General features: G+C 37.8%; 1 protein-coding gene across 2 annotated transcripts; it reads left to right on the top strand.

Annotated features, from left to right (window-relative positions):
• The first annotated feature begins 330 nt into the window (after positions 1 to 330).
• Positions 331 to 19,623, top strand: DNAJC25 (DnaJ heat shock protein family (Hsp40) member C25). 2 transcript variants are annotated; one of them, XM_081281621.1, is made up of 5 exons: positions 331 to 751; positions 14,171 to 14,323; positions 15,906 to 16,098; positions 16,198 to 16,376; positions 18,389 to 19,623. In XM_081281621.1, exons 1-5 carry the CDS (start codon positions 425 to 427, stop codon positions 18,509 to 18,511), a joined length of 975 nt encoding a protein of 324 aa, XP_081137747.1. In that variant the 5' UTR covers positions 331 to 424; the 3' UTR covers positions 18,512 to 19,623. The 2 variants fall into 2 exon arrangements, with proteins under 2 accessions (XP_081137747.1, XP_081137746.1); XM_081281620.1 differs by having other exon boundaries at positions 15,906 to 16,376.
• Positions 19,624 to 21,506: the final 1,883 nt, after the last annotated feature.

The raw sequence follows: 21,506 nt of genomic DNA, 5'->3' as shown, positions 1-21,506 counted from the left end.
TTATCACTCACGTATCTTCTTGACGCTAAGGCGATGCAAAGAACCCTAGCACCTACTGCAGCTTATGAATCACGAGGGGGAAAAGGTTGCACGCGAGGGCTGCTGAGCATGTGGACTGCAGAGCGCTCTGCACCCACTAGCTAAGTGCGCCTGGGACACAGAGACCTCATCCAGGTTCGGCGGAGATCAGGCCCTCAGCCCGCAGAGGCTAGGAAGGGCGTTGGGCAACAGGCCAGAAGCGGCCTGGCGGCTGAGGCGTCCTCTCCCCTAGCAACCGGTCGTGAAGGAAGTGGAGGCAGCAGTCGCAGCGTGTGCGCCTGCGCGGAGGCACCGCCTGCAGACACGTCAGGGCCGGGGCGTCAGAGCCGGGCACGTCGCGGAGTGAGGGAGCAGCTGGCGTGGCAGAGCGGCGAGCGAGGCCGGGATGGCAGCGCCGCAAGGTCGGCGCTGGGGAGCCGGGCCTGCCGGCCGGCGCCGATTCTTCCTGCTATCGCCCCTGCTGCTGGTGCCGCTTCTGGCGCGGCCCGCGGAGGCCCTGGTGGAGGGGCTCTACTGCGGCACGCGGGACTGCTACGCCGTGCTGGGCGTGAGCCGCTCGGCCAGCAAGGCGGAGATCGCGCGGGCCTACCGCCAGCTGGCCCGGCGCTACCACCCGGACCGCTACCGGCCAGAGCCTGGCGACGAGGGCCAGAGCCCGCGGAGCGCCGAGGAGGCTTTCCTGCTGGTGGCGACCGCCTACGAGACTCTCAAGGTGAGGCCTGTGAGGACCGGCCGCGGGGAGCCGGTGGTCTGGCCCTTCCGCCCTCGTGGCGGGGTCCTATGTGACCCCGGCCTCGGGAGCGGCCGCCACCTCGACCTTTAGGAGGCTCACATTTGCCACGTGGCCCTGTGAAAGTCAGCTTGGCCCACTGACCAGGGTGGGAAATGGGAAACTCCTCCGGCCCCGGGGAGGATAACCGGCCCCCTCCTCTTTATAAACAGTCCTTGTTATGGACAGCACTGCTGGGCATTTTATCATTTCATGAAAACATGGTGATAATATGCTGCTCAGAAAGCATATTGACACCGATCATGCCAACTTGATATGACAAAGCGACACTGCTCATGCCAATTTGATGTGACAGAAGGTTGGTTTCTAGGGATGGTATTAATGATGACACTTAGTTTAGGTTTAAGGAACTAAAAGAAAGACAATGAACAATCTGTCAGAGGCCAGATATTTGACTCTTGGCTCTGATACCCCTTCGTGACCTTGGATAGCTATTTCTTCATACCACAATAAAGGCCAGGCATGATAACTCCTCACAGAGTTATTACGGGGATTTATTGACAAGCACGAGAAATCCCCCAGGTAGGACCCCTAAATAGATGCTTAATGACTTGGGCTACAAGACTGAGAGTTTCTAGCAAGAAATATTTTTCGTATGTGTTTTTATTTAACAAAGGTTTTCTTGTGTACTATGGGAATGAGGGTGGGGGAGATTTACCCTGACACCATTTTTTTTTTTCTGTTATTGCAAAGATCAGACCATATGAGAAATCACCAAGAATAAATCACATTTGATGGAGCTATTACTGCTTCAAGGGCTCATCGTGCTAATTCAACAGCAATTATAGTTGTGAGGTATTATTTTAAGACTGTCTTCAGTGTCCCTCCTTTAGTCTGCTTTTTTTGGTGAGCGAGTACTGGGGATTGAACAAAGAGTCTCTCCTGTGCTAGCCAAACACTATGTCAATGAGCTACATCTTCACCCCTTTTAAAAAAATTTTATTTTGAGGCAGGGTCTGGCTAAATTGCCTAGTCTGTCCTCAAACTTGCTATCCTCCTTCCCTAGCCTCCCATGTAGCTGGTATTACTGGTGTGCTCAGCCATGCCTAGCTTACAGTCTGCTTTTAATGACTATTTTGACTGGATATACTATAATGTAGCCATGGATCATTTCTCCAAATTAGGTTTATGGAGTTGAAAATACTGAGAGTTAGAAACTCTGTATAGTACAGTTTGGGTAATTAGGAATTTAAAAAAAAAGTGTGCTTGGTTCACTAAATTCTTGATAGCCTTGGTTTGTAACTTTTATTGGCAATTAACAGGAGTAGGTGAAGAGTTAGGAAAGTGTTTAGGTCAGAGGGCATAGGTGCCCATTATTTAGGGTAAAAAGTGATTGATGACAGACTTCAGAAAAGAAAGGAAGTCTTTCCACTGGGGTAACCCAACATGTTGAAGTGTCATCCTGTTTTTATAGAGGACAGATGTTAGTGTAGACAGACAGCCGCTGGTGAAGCTCCAAAGCTATGGTAGTGCATGGGGAGCTCTGGACAGATGGAGAATTTCCAAAAGAGAGGGCAACTGTTGTCTTCTGGGTTTTGAGGGGTTGGAGATGGGTAAGTTTGGCTTGAGAATGGTGAGCATATTGGTAAGAACATTGAAAACAAGTGCCATGGTTAGGGAGGAGAAATTTGTACCAGGAGGTCCCCCAGGACTCTTAATATTCTTGCCATTTTCTTAAAAAGCCAGTTTCAGAGGATTGATCTGGTGAATCTATGTGGTTGCTTTTATAGGGGAAGAAACCTCTAAAGTGTTAACTAATAAAAATCTAGATAAAATAATTTGTCCACTCAATAACAAGAAATGTTTAGGCAGTTAAAACTAGTATTTCTGGAGGAAAATACTTCTGGACTCTGACAGGATGTTTGTAGTAGTTATAAACCCTTCCAACAAAAATGAAGTTGTACTGCTGGAGGAGAGAAGCCTGGAGATGTTCTGTAGCTCCCCAACTGTGGCACCACTCCCTCCACACACACACTTTCTTATTGCAAGAAGATAGAAATTATTTGTGAAAGAAAGGGAGTGTCTTGAGTAGTTTGGACCTTTGAAAGTCAGACCCAGCATTAACTGTTAAAACTCCTGTTTAGAATTTGTAAAGATGAACATAGATTCAGCTTCCAAGTGGAGTCCCTCCCAAGATCTGTTTTCCTCATTGCAGATGAGGAGATAAGGAAAAGGACTTTGCTGTGTATGGGAGAAGCTATTGAAAACAAACAGGGTGGCCTGATTTAATTTCTGTCATAATGGAGAATTGTGAAAAAGTTGCCAGAGAATATCATTTCTGGGTCATGCAAAGTTTTAATAAATTCGGGTCATCCAATTTGGAGGACCTCAGGTTTAAAGTTATCCCGTTGACGCTCGGGTGATGCAATCACTATTTTGCTTGAAATGGTCTCCTCAAGCTGGCAAAAGGGTTTGTGAGGGATAGGAGTTCCTGATGACTTTTGCTAGGAGCAGGTTAGGGAGAATAGTGGGAGAAATTGAGCTCTACTGGCTCCAGAATAAAAATGGCATTTATAAGCCTGTCTCTGTTGATAATAAATGCTATCACTAAAATGGCAACTGTTTATATAAGGCGTTGGTGGATTTATGACTCTGAACTTGTTTTAGTCAAATAAAAGCTCTTTTGAGAAAGAGACTTTTTCTCCCAGTACTAGAGATTGAACCCAGGGATGTTGTACCACTGAGACATAATCCCCCCCCCCCCTTTTTTTTTTTGAGACTGAGTCTTCTTAAGTTGCTGGGGCTGGTTCAAAATTGAGGTCCTCCTGCTTCAGTACCTGAGTTGCTGGCATTATAGGCATGCACCACTGTGCCTGACTCTAGAGATTTTTTTAGATGGTGGTTATTGAATAATAAATATACTAACATGATTTAAGTGTAGTTGCTAAGACAAGAAAATATGACACTCAAGTTATTACTATATCAGCAATCAAAGATTGGGCTCATGCAGGGAGAGGCTGGGGAAAATCTGAAAAAGAAAAATAAGTAATAATGGAAAGATGCTTTCGCCCAGTCATGCTTCATTCCCATTCCAAATAATTTACAATTCCAGATCTCAGCAAGATTTCAGACCATAATGATTTCATACACTGTTGTGTAAGTTAAGACAGTGCAATAGTACTTAGCATATTTGACTATCAGGGTTCAGGGAATTCATGGACTTTGGAAGTTAAGTAAACTCTCACAATGTCAACATTGAATCTTACCAGGTGGAACACTCTAGTCCTGCTTACTGCTTTCTTGTTCTTTTGCCACTATAGCACTTATCACACTGCACCATGAATATTGAGTAGCCCTTCTCCTCTCCGCTAAACCTGGCCTCCTTGTTTTCTGTGTGTATATCCATAGAGTCTAGCACAGTGTCTGGCACATCAGATAATGAATATTATTCATTTAAACACATCTGGAAGCAGATTCAAATAGAATGGAAATTGAAAGTGAATTTTGGGCATTTGATATTGTTATGTGCTATCTATTTTGCAGTTCCACCCACATTAATTGTAATGTTAAAGAGCAGCATAGATGTTATGAATGAAAAATTTCCTGTATGAGAGAAAAATTGCATTTCTTCTTTTAATGCTCTGGGTGGTTTTTCAGTGAGAACTATAATCATTTTATAAAAAATCTTTTTTTCTTTTTTTTTTTTTGGAGGGGGGTTACTGGGGATTGAACTTAGGGGCACTTGACCACTAAGCCGTATTCCTAGCCCTATTTTGCGTTTTATTTAGAGACAGGGTTGCTTAGCACCTCACTGAATTGCTGTGGCTGACTTTGAACTAGTTATCCTCCTGCCTCAGCCTCCCCAGCCGCTGTGCCCCCACTCCCGGCCTTAAAAATCATTTTTGAATGTAGTTAAAAATTGGATGAAATGGATGAAACATGAAAAATTGCATAAAAATTAGCAGATGCAGGAATAGCTAGAAAGGATACCTAGAAAAAACTGATAGGAAATGGGAAAGAGTAGAATTGGATAGTAGTTTGCAAGATCACAAGAGGAGAACACAGAATAATTCTTGGGAGTAATGCTGGCATGAAGGTTATCTGTAAGTTGAAAGGATATGCAGAGCACCTTCTACTCCAGCCTTGAATTTGAAAGGAGGGAGATTTCACAAGGGCACTTCAGTTTCTTTTTATCAATCTAATGTGGCAGTGCTTTAACCTCTGAGAAGAATTTGGCAAAAAGGGGATTCTGAACTCCCTCCCCTGCTGTGTTATTGTTATACCTTAGTACATTCTTTTACTCAACCCTTTTCTCTAACCAGCACTGACATGGGTGCTGAGGAGGAGACCATAACAATGGACAGAAAAAGTGCAGTTCCTGACTTTAAGCTTTTAACCCACTTTGTCCCATTGCTCCATATGTGAAACACCTAAAAAGACCTATATTGAGCAATAAATATACCGCTTATGGTAACTTTGAAATACTATTAAAGTATTTGTTATGTTTGCAGAATTGAAAACTTGGGACTTAATGGGTTAACCCCCTTAACAGAGGCAGATATACTTATTGTTTGGTTATTATTTATTTAAATTATATAATAAAAGTATGTGCAGATTATATTGTGCCACGGAGAGGAAGCAATTATTTATTCTTAGGGGGTTAGAGAAGAATGTACTCTTAGAGCTGGATGAATCTAGAAAAAAGTTACCAAGACTGAAGGTTACCAAGATTTAAGGGACTTGAGCATGTGAGAATTTTGGTATCCATGGTGGTCTTAGGACCAGTCCCCTGCAAATAACAAGAATGGCTATATTCATGAAAATATTATAATATGTAAATTCTAGTATAGTTTTGACGCTGGTAAACAACTAGATTGAGAAAGTTTACAGATTATAGACTGCAGATAGTTTTTATTTTACATGTTTACTCCAATTGGGCATGACTATCTGGAACACTTGAGACCTTTCTGGGTTTAGCAGGAAGGAGTAATACATTTGATAGTGATTTCTCCCATGGCCCAGAATGCTGTGGTAGCATGTGTAACATTTACATTCAGCTGTGAAACCATAAGTGTTGTTTATTTTTTTAATGATTCCTTAATTTCAGCTGTTATGTCCTACTTATGGCTGAGGTTGATTATGTATCAGATGTGTTGAATTCTGGTGTTGGCTACCTGACATCTGATGTCATCTGCAACTAATCAACCAATCAGATCAACTTGAAAACTACTGAGTTGGTATGATTCTAGCCAAGAACTGAGTAGTTGGCATTTTAATTTAGCTTATATAGATTTACCATGGGTAAATGAAACATTTCGAGATATACACAAGTGCATAACTTTATAGACTTATTTTCATGCTTCTGCTGTTTCTAGGTTGGAAGCCTGTGAACTGCGTGGGAGACAGTTTTAGGAGATTGGAGTGTAGTTTGCGATCAGATATGATTGACCCATAATTTCTTTTCAGGAATTTGAATTTTACGTTTTGAGTAGTTACCAGAGGTTTTAAAGTGATGAAATGACACAATCTTAAGTTTGTTACAGAAAGAAAACTTTGAGAGCAATGTAGAGAATGGGCTGGGGAGAGCAAGAAGGTATTCTTGACTGAACTCATTTTATTTCTGTATTCTTCCTTTGGAATCTCATCTTTCCTCTTTTATAACTTGAGAATCTCTTAGTTGATTCATTTCTTACTCCATTCACTTAATTTTGTTTCTTGTAAAGCTACACGTGCATTTTTTTCTTTCTTTACTATTCATTGTATTTACTTCATCTCTCTTTTATTAAAGCTATTAGACTAACATGTGTACCAGCACACATACTGGAACTATTCTTTTAACAAGTGGAAAATGGCACTCTGATTATCAGATCTGATGGCTGCTCTTCATTTCTTCTTCTTGCTGGAACACTTTGTGGCATTTAGTGTTGTTTACAATTAAGTTCAAGGTGTCCTGTCTTGACTTTCTTGATGTAATTTACTATTATTTTTATTTTGTGATGCTGCAGATTGAATCCAGGGCTTTGCCCATGCTAGGCAAACACTCTACCTGAGAAATACATTCTCAGTTCTCTTTTCAGTCTTTAAAGTCTTTTTTCTGCCTGATCCATAAACATTGCTTTTCCTTGGAGTTCTGTCCTCTGTGTATTTTCTATTTTCTAAGCTTTTTCTGACAAAACTCTACATCTTTGACTTCAGTCACTGCTCTTAAGCTGACCACTTTAAAACCTGCATGCTCTCCAGACTCATGTTTCCAGCTGCCTCTTATCTGTAACACAGTTATCATATGTCTGAAATCAATCAATCATCAATCAATAAATGTAAACTTTAAAATTTATTTTTAGTTGTAGATGTGCACAATATCTTTGCTTTATTTTTATTTATTTTTATGTGGTACTGACGATCGCACCCAGTGCCTTACACATGCCAAGCAGGCACTTTAGCACTGAGCTATAATGCCAGCCCCATGTTAAATGTAAACTTTAAAAGAGGTTATAATCATGACTCTCATACAAAAACAAAATGAATAAATAGCAGATATTTTTTTAACTCATTAATTAATGAGGAAACCAGTAAGGTATTAGAACTAGTTCAAAAGAAAAAGTGTTCCACATTTGTAGTCATAGGGAATTTTGGAGTACCTGTAAAACTGACTAATAACTACAAGGCAGTAATCAGCTGCATTCTACTGGACAGAGTTTGCCTTCCTGAGAACAGGAGTTATTTGCATTATTTCCAGTTTTCTATAAGTTACTTCTTAACAGAATTAAAGTAGGTTAATCATAGACAGACAAAGATAATCTTTGGAGACTCCAGAGATTGAAAGGGTATCTAGTCAGTTTTCACTCCCCCAATTCAAAATTTCCCCTCACATCTTCTCTACACTTGCTGTCCTCTTCCTCCATTGTTTATCTTAGCCAGTAACATGATCCATATGGTAATTGTAATTGGAAATTTCAGTATCATGCTCAACATCTCCTTTGAGTCTTTTGTGTGCCCCTTTAATCATCAAGTCTTTTTTTTTTTTTTTTTGAATTTTTTAATCTTTATTTTTTTTAGTTTTCGGCGGGCACAACATCTTTGTTCGTATGTGGTGCTGAGGATCGAACCCGGGCCGCACGCATGCCAGGCGTGCGCGCTACCGCTTGAGCCACATCCCCAGCCCCATCATCAAGTCTTATTTATTCTACTTCTTAACTATTAAAAACCATTTCTCCAACCAGAGATATGAAAAATTATGCTCTATGTGTGTAATATGAATTGTAATGCATTCTGTTGTCATATATAACAAATTAAAATTAAAAAAAATATTTCTTATTCCACTTTTTTTTAGAGAGAGAATTTTTTTTGAGGATTTGTGAAATATTTTTATTAAGTTTGACATATTTTTACTTCTTTTTTAAAAATTTTTTTATTAGTTGCTCAAAACATTACAGTGATCTTTTACATTTGATTCAATTGGGCTACGTAATCTTATTTTTCCACATGTACAGATTGCAGGATCACATTGGTTATACAGCCTCGTTTATACATAGGCCCATACTAGTGTCTATTGTATTCTGCTCCCCTCCCCTCCCCTCCCCTCTTTCTACCCAATCTACTGTGACACATTTCTTTTTTTTTTTTTTTTTTTTTTTTTAATATTTATTCTTTAGTTCTCGGCGGACACAACATCTTTGTTTGTATGTGGTGTTGAGGATGGAACCCCGGCCGCACGCATGCCAGGCGAGCGTGCTACCGCTTGAGCCACATCCCCAGCCCTGTGACACATTTCTTTTAATTTTTTTTTAATATTTATTTTTAAATTTTCGGTGGATACAACATCTCTATTTTTATTTTTATATGGTGCTGAGGATTGAACCCAGCGCCCTGTGCATGCCAGGTGAGTGCGCTACCACTTGAGCCACATCCCCAGCCCTCCCTTATTCCACTTTTAATAATGATACTGGAATTGTCTTTCAAGAGTACATCCTTCTAGTCAATCCATTTGTTCTCATACTTTCAAACATTTCATTTTTGAATATCACAAATGACAACACCCTAACTCTGGCATACATATAAAATCCTCTATGGTAAGAACCATACTTACCTTTCTAGATAAGTGTACTAGTCTTTTCTGGATTTCTTTAGTGCTCAAGCTTCACTGAATACTTATGTTCCTTGATGCTCCAACACTTGCTGTTCCCTTTGCTTGTAACAAGTTTCATATCTTACTTGATTTAGGATCCAGCTCTCCTCTCATCTCTTCTGTCAGTCCCATTGCCTGTGGTCCCAGGCAGTTGGTTGGTCCTTTATTCCATAGCAAATCAAATTATTGCTTGCTAGATTCTTCTTCTAGATAGGTAGGTTCTTAAGGCCAAGACCTTGTCTTTGTGTTTTTGTTTTTGTTTGTTTTTAACACAAGGCTGATAACTTGTGTCATTATTTGCTGAATTGAAGTGACAAAGGTTTTTGAAAGTTCAGGTGACCAAGTAGATGGTGATATTATCGGAAACAGGGAAACAAATTTGATTTTTGAGCATGTTAAATTGTAGGTATTTATATTATGTTTAGAAAATATTCAGGACATAGTTGAAAGGAGGCAGGAAAATCAGATGCTCACTAGAGTATTGGTAATGATCCAAATCATGGAAGTCATTGAGAATGAGAAGATAGTTGCACTAGTGATCGTTGGCTAGGGAACAAGTAAATGAAACTGATAGTTAATTTTCTTCCTCTTCAGTAGGATGTAATGGCTTAAAAAAAAATTCAACATAGATTATATTTCCTAAATATCGTGTGTGTGTTTGTGAAAGAGAGAGTGAGATTCTTTTAAAATTAATATATATTTTTAAAAGCTCGTAAAATGATTGTTTTTATATATTATTGATTCCTAGCATTTACCATCCCCACATGATTTCAACACTCTGTATAATAGAAAATTTTGATGTAAAACTGGCTGCAATAATTATATTATTGCAACTTATATTTATTGAGATCAAGCTACTCATTTCTTGGAAGGGCAGGAACATCTTGTTTTGCCTCTGGGGAAGGGATGATTGTTTTCATAAGAAAAGGAAGGATTCAGTGCTTTCTTTGCTTGTGGGTTTCCTCTTGTTCACTTTTGATCTAGATATTGGTGGTTATGTTCCAGTCCTCCTGCATATGCCCAAGAGGATTGGGAGTGGATGGACACCAGCAGAAGCACCATTTATTCCTGTAGAGATTAGAAACAAGGAGTTTATTACCCTGCTTATCAAGGCTCAGGACAGAGAGGAGGAAGATACAAGTATAAAGTTTTTGGTTTTGGAAAGAAGTTGGAATCTCCTGACTCTGGGACCTTAAGATCCACAAAATTGCTGAAAGAAAAAGTACTACCTTATTGAAAGGTAAGATATTAAACTATTTTAAGGTTTAAGCTATTTTAGGCACATTAGCAAATTTGTGTAAGCAGTGAATCAAGCAGTCATTTCTGCCAAGCAAAAGTTTTTGTGACATAATTACCCATCCAGCCTTGCTGGTGAGATGGAGAGAGACCTGTGTGGCTGGAGAGATGTATATAGTGAAGGGGAACCTTTATAACATTTCACTCATTTTTGAAATGACAGTTACTGAATGCCAGGCACTGTGGTAGGTCTTAGATATATATACAGAGATTAATGAGTTACCCTATCTACTTCCTAGAAATTTTTATTCAAAGAACAGAAAAAACTAATGCTTACAATGTGATAAGTGCTATGATAAATAGATACTAAGTATAATGAGAGTGGTCCATGGGCTAGGGGGTAGCTTAGTGGTAGAGTGCTTGCCTAGCATGTGTAAGGCCCTGGGTTTGACTTCCAGCACTGCAAAAAGAAAAAAAAAAGAGGGGATGTGTGGAAGGGGGAGGCCCTACTCTGTCTGAGGCATGTCCTAAATGGTTAACAGGAACTCATGAAGTTGAAAGAAAGGATGGGCTTCAAGTTAGAGAGATTTATATGTTCCAAGACATAGGTCTGAGAAAAGAAGCTGTACTGGAAGAACATGTAAAATGCCAGAAATTGCTATCTGAATGTTTGTTGTGGGTAGAAGAAGGGGAGAATGATAAGAGATGTTTGCTAGGAGGTAAATTGGGGCCAATTGTGGAGGACTTCTTACATACAAAGGAAGTTTTAAACTATAACTGGTGGGAAGCATTGGAGATAAATAACAAAAAATGTGGGACTACCTTAGCTCTAAGATGGGTTGGAGAAAAAACTGGTGGCTATAGGAAGACTGTACCTTAGCTCTCTAATTGGGTCCCAAAAAGAAAGATGTTCTTATTGTCTTTTTTTTTCTTTTCTTTCTTCTATTCCTGGTATTCTTGTGTTTTAAATTTTGTAGGTTACTAAAGAATAGAATTTTGACTTAGGCTATTGAGATCTACTAACTTTTACCAATTTGTGTCAACTTGGAATACCTTCTAAATTGAATGCATACCTCAGATTAAAGATCGTTTTCTTCATTTTGGAGAGAAAACTTTAAGTGAAAATTAAATCAGTTTGAATAAATGCTATGACAAAGAGGTGGCCAACTTTCTGGTTTCTTAATCATGACCAAAACAGGCTCATAAATTTATTTTCTTCCTACCTGAAGTAAAAAACTATTCTAAGAGAAGTCAGACTTGATCATGAAAACCTTTATAGCAATTAGGTAGCTTGAGAACTGTGGGGCCCTGAATAGACCCCACAGACTCTGCTTGCAGTAGAAAGCTAGTCACAGGTATAGATTTTGGAGTTGCTGGTCTGGAGCATTAGTTAACCTTCCTGTAGGAGGAGCTCGGGGCTTGGTAAAGTCACAAATCTGAAAACAGTGAGAAGACGGTGACCATGGGGGACAGTCTGGGTGAAATGCTTGAAGAGGTATGGCATCTGCATACTATGGAATGTGACCTTCATGAAGAGAACAAAGAAGGGAGGACAGCCACAGGACACATGCCTTCCACTACTGGGTTTCAGTGACACTTGAAGTCCTTGCTGTGTGTATAATGGAGTAAGCCACCCAAGCTGGGCAAATGGCTTTGTGTAGACAGGGCTGCTGGAAACTCAGGAATTCTATCTCAAGTCTGGTGTTAAGTTTCAAAGTACATGTGATCTAGTTGAAGCAAGAAGAATCATGCTTGAAGTAAAACATTTCAAAAGGCATCTGCTGGAATTGAAAGGCTGAATTGAAAATCAAGAATTTCAAGCAGGGCATTTCTATAAAGTTAGCCTAAAAAAGCAAAAACTGAAGGGAGAATGGAAAAATTCTGAAAGGACACTTTAAAGTACTCAAAAATGAGACACAACAAGACATGTGGGCTTTAGCTTTTAGGACTATGTGACCTCTATGGATAGGCTCTTTGAATTTGGCGGCACACGCCTGTAATCCCAGTTATTCAGGAGGCTGAGGCAGGAGGATTGCAAGTTCAAAGCCAGTCTCAACAACTTAGTGAGACCTTAAGCAACTCAGCAAGACCCTGTCTCAAATAAAAAATACAAAGGGCGAGAATGTGGCTCAGTGGTAAAGTGCCCCTGGGTTCCATCCCTTTTACTCAAAATTATTTTTTTCATAGCTGGTTGATACAAATTCAAATCTCAAGTGTAAAATGAAATTTAAAAATTTTAACTAGCATTCCTTTTTGTCTGGGTAGTATTTTAGGTGTATTTTAAAGTTATCAACAGGAATTTACCTCCAGAGAATCTGTCTGCAGTGACAAGGCACTAGATTAATTGTTGAAATGCCTTCAACTCAGAACATGCAGCTTTATTAATGATGAATAGTTTAATTAACAAGAAAATCTTCTAACTAAAAAAAGATTTTTGCTTTTGTAATGGTTTCTATTCTACTCATGTATAGAGCTTAAAGAACTCATTTTGGTCTTAGTCCTTTGGCATTTTTCTTTTAAATGGGACAAGTTGAAAAACAGGTTTCTTGTGGGATACAAAGCAAATTGTAACCTACTTTAGTAGCTCCTTAACTTGGGTAGCTCAGTAAACACTGGCATTTATCTCTGTTAGAAATAGGTTAGAGGGGCTGGGGATGTGGCTCAAGCGGTAGCACGCTGGCCTGGCATGCGTGCGACCCGGGTTCGATCCTCAGCACCACATACCAACAAAGATGTTGTGTCTGCTGAGAACTAAAAAATAAATATTAAAAAATTCTCTCTCTCTCTCTCTCTCTCTCTCTCTCTCTCTCTCTCTCTCTCCCCCTCTCTCTTAAAAAAAAAAAAAAGAAATAGGTTAGAATTAGATATTTTAGGAAATGTTTTATTTGTAAATATTCAGGACAGCTTTTCAGAATGCCATAGTTAGTTCAGTGAGTTTGTTTGTGAACTGGGCTGTGACAATGTATTATAATAGTAAAGCACTACATATTTGTAACATGTTTATGTACCATGTATGTCATTTGATATTTAATAAAACAATCATGTAAAAATATTAGGGCAGGCAGTATTATCTCCTTTTACAAATGAAGAATGAGGCTCACAGAGGCTTAATATTTTACCCAGGTTCACAAAGCTAAACTTTGACCCTTATACTACATTGATGTCTCAATGTTTTTTGTTTTTTTTTTTTTAGAGAGAGAGAATTTTTTTTTAATTTTTTTTTTAAAGAGAGAGAGAGAATTTTTAATATTTATTTTTTAGTTCTCGGCGGACACAACATCTTTGTTGGTATGTGGTGCTGAGGATCGAACCCGGGCCGCACGCATGCCAGGCGAGTGCGCTACCGCTTGAGCCACATCCCCAGCCCGAGAATTTTTTTTAATATTTATTTTTTAGTCTTTCGGCAGACACAACATCCCTGTTTGTATGTGGTGCTGAGGATCAAACCCTGGTCAAACCTGGGCCTGAGGATCGAACCCGGGCCGCACACATGCCAGGCGAGCATGCCACCGCTTGAGCCACATCCCCAGCCCTCTCAATGTTTTTTGAGATAAGCATAGTTTTGTAGACCCAGATTGGCTTCATCCTTTTTTTGATCTTAATCCTTGCTGTCAACATAAGACTTTCTATATAAGGCTGGAATGTGAATATGAATATATGTAAGAGATAAACATTTTTTCTATCAATGGTAGTTGAATAGGTGTCAATATTCTCTTACATTATAGGAACATGGTGCTTATTAGCACCACAGCATTAGCTAAAAAGTCATGGTTAATTGTTGTTAAAGTGTGTGTATGTTTTCCAGGAAGACTAATAATAAAAATTTGGAATATTTTTATATTACACTTATTTTATAACTAATATGGAAGTTCTGGAAACAAATTTATTTATGCATTGGGAAGTTTTTTTTATTTTGACAATTTTAACTTTTGTTTGGAATAATCTTTCATAATTATAAACTTCTAGGTTTGACTTAAATTATAAACTTAGACCATTTAATGAAATGTCCTATGCAATTGGAAATCTTGTCATTTTTGCAGGATGAAGAAACACGAAAAGATTATGACTATATGCTGGATCATCCAGAAGAATACTACAGCCATTACTACCATTACTACAGCAGACGCTTAACCCCCAAAGTGGACGTTAGGATAGTGATTTTGGTCAGTGTGTGTGCTATTTCAGTGTTTCAGGTGTGTATCTGTGGATGTCTTTCAATGTGGGTGTACATTGCCTACTCTTTTAAAAACAGCTCAAGTACCTTTTTGTAATATTTGACTTCTAGTTGAGATTAAAATTTTTGAGATTAAGTTTTGAGTCTAGAAAACTACCATCCATTTGTTCTAGCAACCAACAGTGTTAGAATCTTTGTCAGTGGGAAAACTAAGTAACTGATGATAAATGTAGTTATGTAACTATAAAACCCCCACAGAATACAAATCTTTTCTCATGTATTTGCCACATAACAGCTACATTATATCATTTGCCTCTCTAGAACTATTCAGTGATTTCCCATGAATTTGGGAGAAATAAGAGCTTCTAATTATGGCATAGCAAGTCCTGGCTCCCATCCACCAATGCCAGTAGAACTCACCATTGTAATAGTTAGAAATGTCCTGCATCGTTCCACATGCCCCCCTACAGGTGCTTCTGCTCAGGTTGAAAACCACTGATAGATTAAAATAGGTTTAGTAACTTTTTATGTTGCTTTAAAATATCACAAAAATTTAACTGAGCCTATAGCAAGTTTTCCCTGTTGTTATTGTTACACTAACCACACCTGCCATGTGCTCCTTTAATGGAAAAGAACAGTGAGAGGACTAGAATAGAGCATTTTACTAGTTTGAAAATGACTTCTTCAGATTAATTCCCAGAAATGATTCTCAACTGCAATTCATGTAGTAAGAGAATTCCTTGTTACTCTTTGGTCAAGGGAAGAGGGGGCAGGAATATCTAGGAAAAGTGCTAATTTTATTAAAATTGTGAAAGAAAAAACCCAAACAAAAATTAGAATTCCCTATTGAAGATATATTTTAAATATATCATCTTCCCCCCCTCCTTTCGAGGGGGAAAACAAGGATAATCTTACTTTTTTGTTTTAGACATTGTAATACCCTACTGATTTTTCTTTGCTATTTCTAATAGATTATTTGTATACTCTTTCAGAATATTAATAGTATCACTGATGTATGCATTTAGTAAAATGGAAACTTTGAAATGTATAGAGGTACTGAGGAACAAGCCTTTTTCTGACAATAAAACCCTTTGTGGTAGAATTTATTCACGAAATTAAATGTTTTCCTGTCCAAATACATGGAGTTAATATGTATTTGAATCTTTCAGTTCAGAATTGAATAAGTATCACTCTGATATATGTAGATGGTGTAGGAAAGGGATAAAAATGAACCTAGTTGCCTGTGTCTGCTACATTCCAGGAATTTTAGAAACTAATTTTTTACCATCTAGTTTTGGCCATTTAACTTTTCCTCTAGTAGGTGGTTGCAGTTAAAGAGAAAGAAGGGGCAGGGAATGTAATTGAGGGGTAGACAGCTTGCCTAGCATGCACAAGGCCCTAGGTTTAAACTTCAGTACTGCAAAAATACAAGAGAGAAAGCACATGCATGTCCACTTATGATGTAAGATCTTTGAGATCCCTGATTTTAATCAGAATGGAATTTTTGGATGATGGTATTCACCAAGACTCTCTACTATTGCTTTAGTATAGATGAATTTTATTAATAAAAGTGACTTATTTTTCTTTGTTAAATATCTTAGTTTTTCAGCTGGTGGAATAGCTACAATAAGGCAATTAGCTACCTCGCCACAGTGCCCAAGTTCCGTATCCAAGCAACTGAGATTGCAAAGCAGCAGGGACTTCTCAAGAAAGCCAAAGAAAAAGGCAGAAATAAAAAATCCAAAGAGGAAATTCGTGACGAGGAGGAGAACATCATAAAGAACATTATAAAAAGTAAAATAGATATAAAGGGAGGGTACCAGAAACCCCAAATACGTGATCTTCTCCTGTTTCAAATTATCTTAGCTCCTTTTCACTTGTGCTCATATATAGCCTGGTATTGCCGGTGGATTTATAATTTTAACATCAAAGGCAAAGAATATGGGGAGGAAGAGAGACTGTATATCATACGTAAATCTATGAAGATGTCAAAGTCTCAGTTTGATAGTCTAGAAGATCATCAGAAAGAAACCTTTCTTAAACGGGAGCTCTGGATAAAGGAGAACTATGAGGTGAGTAGTGACACTACTGTGGGTTTAGTGTTGCCCCCTCACTAAGTCTGGGTTATGGATACGGTGGGATGCAGAAGTGTATGAAATCCAAGAGTTGAATAATGAAAAGGTTATTTTATTAGTAAAAGTGTGATTGTAATTGGGCAGTGGGTTTTTAGCCTGTAATTTGCCTTTTTATAAGGTAAATTTCAAATTCGGCTAACTCCGAGAAAAGGTCAGATTTGTTGTGTTAATCTGTAGAGTAATGATGTGTGTGTTCACAGGGGTGTTAAACAACTTTCTGTTAATTGCACTAAAATTTGGTCCTTCCCAAGTTTTCTTTGACAGAGATTTAAAAAAAAAGCAAAACAGAGAGAATAAGAGATGGAAATTTTGTTGAAATACTCTTTGAAAATTATTGACCCCAGAACCTTCTGCATAGTAACTAATCTATGTATGGAAAATTTTATTTTACTTTATTTTTGGTTCCAGGAATTGAGCCCAGGGGCCCTTAACCTCTGAGCCACATCCCCAGCCCCTTTTTTATACCTTATTTAGAGACAGGGTCTCGCTGAGTTTTTTAGGGCCTTGCTGAGTTGCTGAGGCTGGCTCTGAACTCGAAATCCTCCTGCCTCAGTCTTCTGAGCCACTGGGATTACAGATGTGCTTGTCTTATTTTACTTTTAAATTGACTTACTGTAATGTCATTAAACTTCATTCATTTTATTAAATGTTTTTTATTCTATACTTCTCAGTTACAAAAATTACTTTGAAGTCATCACCTTCCTCCCCATAGTGCAAAGGGACAAGCAGTTCTTGTTACTATAATTGTCCTCAAATTTTAAGTTCTGAATACAGTTAATTCATTAATATGTTAAATGTCAAATAGAACACACTGAAACTATCAAGAAATTTGAGAGATATTAGGTTTGTTTTTTTGTTTTTTTTTTTTTTTTTAGTTTCAAAACTATGTGAGGTCCTAAGTAGATTTTATTGAAAGTAAAGTTTTGGTTTAAATTTTATGTGACCATTAACTTACTGGAAGTTTCCAGATAGACATCTGGAAACAAGTAAATATATTCAGCCTGTTTACAAATAAATAGAAGGTTAAGATACTATTTAGGGTGCTGGGGTTGTGGCTCAGTGGTAGAGCGCTTGTCTAGCATGTGTGAGGTGCTGGGTTCGATTCTCAGCACTGCATATAAATAAGTAAATAAAATAAAGGTCCATGAATAACTAATAAAAATATTTTTTTAAAAAAGATACTATTTAGCTCTCAAACTATTTGAAAAGTTTTCTCTTTTAGACATAATACTGCCTTTCTTAGATTGCTGTACAGAGCTGAATTATCTTGTTATTATGTCAGGTTATTTTAGTCATTGCTTCCAAAAATATGGAAATAGTATTTATTTCTAAAATTTGATGTAGCTATGAAACTGGATATGGCAACTTGTCTATTTAGTTTCAATTAGCATCCATTTGTTCTTAACCTATATGGCTTATCTAGTTTTTGGAGACTTCAATAATTTTTTTTAAAACCAGTGATTATCTTTGAAGATAAAAGTAGGTATAAGTTTAGTTTTGAGCAGATATATATTTAAAGTCAATTTGTTCCTTAGTTAAGGTCAACAAATCTGAAAATCATCAGTTAAATTTACAACATACCATGTTAAAAAATATTGATGCTTTAATATTGGAACATTAGTTGTAGAGAGTAAATGTTAAGCCATTTAAACTCAGCTCATGTATGATTTCAATATGGAAAAGAAATGCATTTCTAAGTTGTAGAATTCAGTGACAAAAAAAGAAGTAGTTGTTCTTGTACAGTTTGTTCTTTTTTTTATTTAACACTGACTGTAATACTTAATTGCTTAGCATTTGTAGATGAATGATCTTCAGAAATCAAATCAGTCAATATATTCTTTGGAATCGTTTACCTAAGTTATATTTGAAAAGTATAAAAATGCAATAAAGCTAATGGCAAATGTTTCTCTTTGCATTGTAAAGTCAGTTAGTGTTATTTATACTTATAGGTTTACAAACAAGAACAAGAGGAAGAATTGAAGAAAAAATTGGCAAATGACCCAAGATGGAAGAGATACAGGAGATGGATGAAGAATGAAGGGCCTGGGCGGTTAACTTTTGTAGATGACTGAAGATTGATGGAATGCTACTGTGCCAAACCTTAATTGTGATATTATTTTCGTAACTATTTCAGAAATGTATCAACTGCTCCTCAACAGTGACTCAAATTCCTTCAGCATTTGATTAAACAGAATAATGTAGAAATTTCAACTTTTCCGTAAAACTTTATACATAAGACATGATTGTTCAAGTTTTATAATCTATTTGTGGATTTTGTTAAAAGATTTGACATGGAAATTTATTAGTTGCCATTTAAAATTTTTATATGTTTAGTTAAAAGATTTGACATGAAAATTTATTAGATACCTGTGAAATATTTTTGTGTTAAGTGTTTATTCTTTAAGAGTGCTTCCTTATTCTTTGTCATAGTGCCACATTTTTCTGCTTTCATGGCCTCTATATTTTCACTGAACATAAAAAAATTAATTATATTGTAATATAATTATATCATTTAATTATATTACTGTGTCTTTATGGACACAAATGTCTTCAGCAGAATGACTCAATTTTCATATTGTCTTCATTATAGTCATTATAGGATTGAGATATGTTCAGAATAATCTCTCTAGGAGAGTCTTCCAGAATGTCTTTATGATCTCCACTCCACCCCAGTCGTAATAGTACTCTTAATAAGATCGGAAACTCTCCAAGAGAGTGGGTCTGCCTCATGTCCTTGTAGGATGATCTTTATTATAGTCTCATTATAGGACTATAGTTACTCAAACATTTCTTCAGAAGAGGATCTTGTACGAAGATCTTTTGTACCACAGCATTGTTTGCTCGCTCACTTTCTTTCTTTTCAATTAAAACAAAATGGCTGGACAAATAGCGCTAAAAAGTTGTTCATAGTTTATGAAGCCCTTGAGCAGTGAGAAATCCATTGTACATGAGTGTTTACATGCATTTAAACTAGAAAGAAGATAAGCATGGCTGTATACTGTTTTCTCAACTACTGAAATATAAATGTTTTTATAATGTGAAAGCTAAAGTAAATGACACATAATTTTACTGAATCAAGCATGATACTATACCAGAGTATCAATACATATTTACAATAGTGAACCAATATTCCTGTTGAAGGATTTATGCCATTGCTTCATATTAATAAAATGGTTGCAATATATCATGTTTGTTCATATGACATTTAAAAGATTTATTCACTGGTTTTGTATTATATAATTTTTAAAATATTAGTGTAGCATAGGAGACTTAAAATTCCATAATTAGAACCTGCCTAATTCACATAGGACTAAAGTAGATAGATTATCTGTGATCAAGAAATGTTATGAGTATTTAAGTAAAAAAGGCTACATAATTAGTTGAAGATGTCTTAAATTTTTTTTAATATTTATTTTTTAGTTGAACACAATACCTTTATTTTGTTTATTTATTTTTATGTGGTGTTCAGGATTGAACCCAGGGCCTCGCTCGTGCCAGGCGAGCGCTCTACCGCTGAGCCACAACCCAGCCCGAAGATGTCTTAATTTTTAAAGGATTTGGGATATCTTCAGAAATTGTGTATGAAATGGATCATATGGTCTCAGATCACTGTCATACGGATTTCTAATTAGAGGTTCCTCTTTTAATAAGAGCAAGGTAGAATAGAGTGACTCTGACTTTGTAATCAAATACACTAAGGTTGTCTATGGGGCCATTTTTCTGACCTCTGAATCTCCTTTGAGAAAATGAGCAGCAGAACAGTTGCTCAAGAAGATGTGGTAACTGTAAGTTCCACCACCTCCCAAAGACCAAAATGCCTGTGGACATCTGTAGATTGTTTCAGCTCCTGATTCATTCATTCAATCTAAGGCTCTAAAAGTACAATAGGTAAAGGAAGTGAACTTTTTAAATTGTTTTGTTTTGAGGGAACAGGGCCTCAGTATGCCACCCAGGCTGGCCCTGGACTCGTGGGCTGAAGCGACCCTCTTGCCTCAGCCTCCTGAGTAGCTGGCACTACAGATGTGTGCCACTGTGCCCAGCTGAATATAGTCCACTATTATTACTTTAGGAAGCTACAGAAGGTATACATTATTGCAATTTTAGGATAACATTGGCAGAAGGAAGTACCTTCCCACTGTATCATTTTTATGGAGAAGAATGATTCATAAACCTTTTCTGGAAAAATAAGTCACTATGAAAAGTGGAGAACCGCAGATCAGAGCAGAAACAAATGAAGCACTTGTCTTTATAAGGGCATTGACATTTCTAAAAAATACTGACATTCTTGGAAACTGGGGATTTTAATAAAAGTTTTTAGCTTAATCAAGGGAAAAAAAAGTAACATTTAAAAAAATACTGGGGATCTGTGCATTTTAACTGCAGAGAGAACGTCCCCATGCCTCACCTCTGGAAGTCATTGTACATGTGGGAAGGGCCCCTCGTCCTCCAGGTGGGTGGTGACTTCTCTTGAAAGTTAAGATGGAAATTCTTGTCCCCACTCCCATTTTCTGTGATAATAGATCGGTGACTTCACGTTCCTTGGAGAGTGTTACTTTCTTCCTCTCTAAAGTCAGAGATGTGCTGCACTATCTGACTGTTCCTCTCAGCTCAGAAGTTCCATGATGGAAAAGTCATGGATGGGAAGCAATTTTGGTAAAGAGAAAAACATCACACAGATGGCCAGTCCTCCTCAAGTATGAGTGGCACTTGGCCTACTGGTCCATGGATCAGTCTAGGGGCTGTGTGCCAAAACCAGGCAATTTCACATCCAAGCATTCCTCTTGAAGAGTAGCACAAAGGAACACTGAGGTGGGCAAGGGCAGTAGGTGTGTGTGGGTATGAAGCAGAGAGATGGGCCACACCCCCAGATTTTTTGCTACCTCACGGCTGACACAAATATACTGTGTGTCCCTCTCGGCAGATCCAAAACCTTCATGTGTAATTATTTTAAGATAATCTTATAATTCAGCTGTCATTACTGTGCAGATATCTCTCATTAACATCTTGACTACTGAGCATTTTTAACAGCCTAGAGGACATGTTTAACCAAAGGGGCTTAGTTTCTCC

This window comes from Spermophilus citellus (genome assembly GCF_964194105.1).
Source record: "Spermophilus citellus genome assembly, chromosome: 2".
In the NCBI taxonomy this organism is placed as follows: Eukaryota; Metazoa; Chordata; class Mammalia; order Rodentia; family Sciuridae; genus Spermophilus; species Spermophilus citellus.
This window is presented reverse-complemented; position numbering and strand designations above follow the sequence as displayed.

Excerpts from the sequence above, each read along its gene's own strand:
- DNAJC25 (XM_081281620.1), top strand. The coding sequence starts at position 425 with ATGGCAGCGCCGCAAGGTCGGCGCTGGGGAGCCGGGCCTGCCGGCCGG. Across the intron at positions 14,324-15,905 it reads GTGCTATTTCAGTGTTTCAG|TTTTTCAGCTGGTGGAATAG; the intron begins GTGTGTATCTGT and ends TAAATATCTTAG. Across the intron at positions 16,377-18,388 it reads GGATAAAGGAGAACTATGAG|GTTTACAAACAAGAACAAGA; the intron begins GTGAGTAGTGAC and ends TTATACTTATAG.